The sequence below is a fragment of the Tupaia chinensis genome, unplaced genomic scaffold, assembly GCF_000334495.1.
Source record: "Tupaia chinensis unplaced genomic scaffold, TupChi_1.0 Scaffold000037_4, whole genome shotgun sequence".
In the NCBI taxonomy this organism is placed as follows: Eukaryota; Metazoa; Chordata; class Mammalia; order Scandentia; family Tupaiidae; genus Tupaia; species Tupaia belangeri.
This window is the reverse complement of record NW_006159487.1, coordinates 178358-182516: the sequence shown is the minus strand read 5'-3', so window position 1 is coordinate 182516 and position 4159 is coordinate 178358. Positions and strand designations below refer to the sequence as shown.

At 63.1% G+C, this 4159-nt stretch overlaps 1 protein-coding gene across 1 annotated transcript in view; it reads left to right on the top strand.

Annotated features, from left to right (window-relative positions):
* The window catches only part of SIAE (sialic acid acetylesterase), a 28035-nt gene that overhangs the window by 19856 nt on the left and 4020 nt on the right, over positions 1–4159 (top strand). The window contains 2 exon segments of the mRNA XM_027772679.1: positions 74–207; positions 3712–3869. Of these exon segments, the coding sequence (XP_027628480.1) occupies positions 74–207; positions 3712–3869 (292 nt within the window).

Genomic DNA, 4159 nt, shown 5'->3' with positions numbered 1-4159 from the left:
AGGTCTGCCTCCTGGGGCCGTGGCGGGGGCAGCACGGCCCGCCAGGCCACACTCACTGTGGTGGCCAATACAGGGGAGTCCAACATAGACTACAACACGGACTTGTACAGCTGCACCTTCCCCGCGCTCATCGAAGACTGGCGCCAGACCTTCCACCGCGGCTCCCAGGGGCAGACCGAGCGCTTCTTCCCGTTTGGGTTTGTCCAGGTGAGGGGAGAGGAAGCAGGGCTGGGCTGGGCTGGGCTGGGCGGCCTCCCTCCCTCCTGGAGCGCTGGTCAAGCACTGAGCCTGGGGGTGGCTCGTCCACGTCAGGGTGAGACCGCGAGGCCTTCGAAAAGGTTGGTAAGTGAGAGTCACTGACGTTGCTCCTTACCGAAAGGGTTACAGGGTCATTGAAAACCACCAAAGCAGCAGCTAAAAGCTTTGGTGACCGTACAGCCCCAGAGGAGCAGCGGCCTGTGTTTCTGAAGTGGGTCCATGCAGGCACGGCATCTGGGTTTCTCTTACCGCTGTGCTGTGAAGGGCTGTCCCCATCCCCGCCTCGGCCCACAGCCACCGCGCTGTTCTGGGGCGGCTCTTGGTGCTGCTCTTGGGCTGTTCTGGGCCTTTTGCTTTCCCGTAAGTGGCGTGGCAGCTTTCTGGGAGCGAATGCATTGCATCCCCACCAGGCTCTTCCCGCAGGGTCACTTCTCAGAAACAGAACTGGGCTGAAAGCACCCTCTCTGAGGGTTTTCTCTGTGGACGTTTCTCTCTGGGCAGCTCTGGGCGGCTCTCCACCCTGCCCTTCCCAGGCGGCGCCGGCTGTCGCCCTGGAGCGAGCACCCTGTCTGGGCTGGCACACACGCCCCTGGTGTGAGCATTCCCTCTCTGCCACACGTGCCTCGCTGGCTCAGGACTCTGTGGCCTGGAATCGGGACAGCTGCCTGCCCCAGATCGGAGTGTCCCCGGTGCGGTCTGCCCCCTTCTCACCTGCACGTGGGTTGTGCTGCATCGGGACTTCCTAGTCCAAAGTTAGGCCCTGGTTATCTTGCGCATTGGCTATCGGCCTCAGTGTGGGAATGAGAACACACACGGGTCGTGCCTTAGGTTGGAGGCGGCCACAGAGAGGTTGCGCCAAGTGCTGCCGAGGCTGAGGACACGCACTTGTCCAGGTCAGGCCTGTCTGCAGGGCCTTGTCGGGGCACGGATGTCCTCACAGGGCGGCAGTCCTGGCCTTTCTGAACACAAGACGTTAAACAGCGAGGCATGTGGAAGACAAGGCCCTGCAGCTGTGCCTGAGGGGCGCGCCAGGCAGGGTGCTGTCCGAGGCAGCAGCTGAGGGGCAGCCTGACGCCTGAGAAGAAAGCCAGGGGTGGTCCTGAGCCCCAGGCATGTGCTCTCTGAGGGGAGCTAGAGGGGGCTGCAGGCTGTCCCTTGCAGTGTGCAGCGCGCAGTCTTCCGGATGTGGCCAGCTCTGTGGCTGGTGTCCACCTTCGGCAGACGGAGCGTGTCTCTTCTGGGCCGAGCAGAGCCCCTGCTCAGTGCAGCTTGAAAGCACGTCTGGTCTGGCCTTGGGGCGTGCTGGTGCCCCCACGTGGCCAGCGTGTGGTAGGGCAGCAGGTGACGCTGGAATGTGGCCGGCTACCCTCTAGGGAAAGTCAGGCTGCCCCTGGTGCTATGTGGCGGGATCCCCTGGCTAGTGGACACGGCTCCTCCTGCAGCCGTCTGGATGTGCAGCAGTTGGTCATCCCCCTGGGTCTCGTCGTCCCCGTTTCAGGAGGTGCCATTGTGACGCTCCTACACCTTTCCTCACTGCCCGGACTCAGGCTGATGTGCCCGACTGCGTGATAGGACTGGGGCTGTCCCGGGTTCCCTGTTAGCTCCCGGGCCCAGCAGCCCTCCATGTTTTCCTGATGGATTTCAAGTCTTTCTGGAGCCACCCGGGAAATGGATGACCGTGCCTCACTTCCCCTGGGTGTGTCTGTGGGGACACCGTCAGGAACCTCCTGGGCTGGGAGGGAGGTTCTGTCCTCACCCCGTTTCTGCTGGGCCGTGCAGTTCAGGCGGAGGCAGGAGAGTGGCTCCCTGGCAGACTGCTTCCCCGCTGGGGTGACGTGGGGCGGGTTCGGGGCCCGACTGGGGTGACACGGGGCGGGGGCGGGGCCCGGCTGGCCTGCCTCCTGTCCCTGCATGCCTCCGTGGGATGCCCTCCATGTGCCAGTCACAGGGGTTCCCTGGAAGCCATGGAAGGCTCCAGTGGCCAGCAAGCGTGAACCTTCTGCCCGGGCCCACCCCGACTCGCCTGGTTCCCTCTGCTGCGTGGAGCCGCACCGCTTCCTCGCTTCCCTGCAGGCACTGGACAGGCTCACCCTCAGGTCCCTTCTGCCTGGAAAGTTCCTTCTCCACCCTCCTAGTTTTCTTCTGTCGTCTGTTAATGGTGACGAAGTTAGCAGCCAGATGACATGGCACCTGTCCATGGCTGCCGTTTCTGTGGTGGGCAGCCTGGGCCACCAGCTAGCTAGGCCTCTGCCCCACTGCAGCAAGGTTGTCCAGTGGGCTGGCTGTCCCGGCTCTTGAGGGTGGGCGGCAGGATTCAGTTCTGTGGGGCTGCAGGACTCACGCTTGTCGAAGGGCAGCAGGAGACCTCAGACCCTCTTCTCAGGGGCTTACTGACTGGGCCCAGCCCCCAGCACTCCCTTCAGGGATTTTGGACTCAGCCGGTTGGGCCCTTCCCGACCTGCAGAACTGCCTTCTCTGCCCCAGATGTTCCCGACAGTGGTGCTTTCTGCCTTCGCCACAGTCTGCCGACTGGGGAGGCTGTGGGTCCCTGCCGCTCATCCTCGGGCCTGCCGACACCCCTGCAGACCTCCCCTTCAGCCATCACTGAGCCCCAGGACCCCCCTCTCCTTCCCTGTCGTGTCTGTTATCTCCTGTGATGTGGAACTCACTGGCCTGTCGAGCCCGCTGGTTCTTCGTCCCATGGTATGCGCGCCGGGGAAGGGCCGCTGTTCAGGCTCTGTCTCCGTCCCCTGGGGAAGGGCTGCTGTTCAGGCTCTGTCTCCTGGGCCTGAGCGTCAGGCCCTTGGCAGGTGCATGTGCAGAGTAGGGGTGGATGATTAGATGCCCCAGCCAACACTGCACGGGGGCTGTTTGTACGCTTGCGCTTCAGCGGGCAGCCTCAGAGCCGGCTGACGGAGGGAGTGGCCGCTGGAAGGAGAGAAGAAACTACCTGGTCAAGGGCAATCTCTGCTCACCACATCGCCTCGGCCTTTGAACATGAGAGTGGTTGGCTGTGGCTTCGTACCGAGCGTTTGCCAGGCCGGCTGCTCTGCCCGCTCACAACTGCAGGGTGTCTAGGCAGGTGCAGCTGGGGTAGTTCATGTCTGTGCTTCACGGTGTTGACCCAGCCTGGCCACGTACGTGGCCCTGACCAAAGCCTCTCACTTCGTGCATTTTCAGCTCCAAGGCGCCTCTGCATAATCTCTCCGTGGGTAGCTGGCCCCTCTCACATGGCCGGTTGTAGGTCCTATGAGACTTGGGGACCGCACGACCTCCTGCTGCTGCACCTGCGGGTGAGGGCGGCCCACAGGCCCCCAGAGCCCAGAGGGGAGAGGTGCCGGGGCTCCTTGCCAGGACAGCACCGTGGTGCTTGCCGAATGACTCGGAGCACACCGAGTCCGCCAGGGAGCGGGATGCCAGTGCGGGTCCCCATGCAGCCATCTCTCTGTCTAGCTGTCCTCACAGCTGTCCACGGGCAGTTCAGACGATGGGTTTCCCTGGATCCGCTGGCATCAAACAGCAGACTTCAGCTACGTCCCCAACCCGAAGATGCCTAACACCTTCATGGCTGTGGCGATGGATCTCTGTGACAGGGACTCGCCCTTTGGCAGGTATGGCTCTTCCTGGGCACTGCATGACAGTGGGTCTCTGCGGAGTCCCTCTCTCCGACGTCTGGCTGTGCTGGAGCCTGCTCAGCATGAACACATTTCTCTGAGCGGGGAAGGCTGTGGGTTAGAAATAGACTTGCTGCTCTCCACATGGCTGTGAGGGGCAGACTGCACACAGAACCAGGGCCAAGCAGCTCCATGGGCCTGTGGCTGGTGCTGGGACATGCCGCAGAAACAGAGCTGCAAACTCGCAGGCCCGATGCAGTGACCTCCCCTCCCCTCCCCTCCCCTCC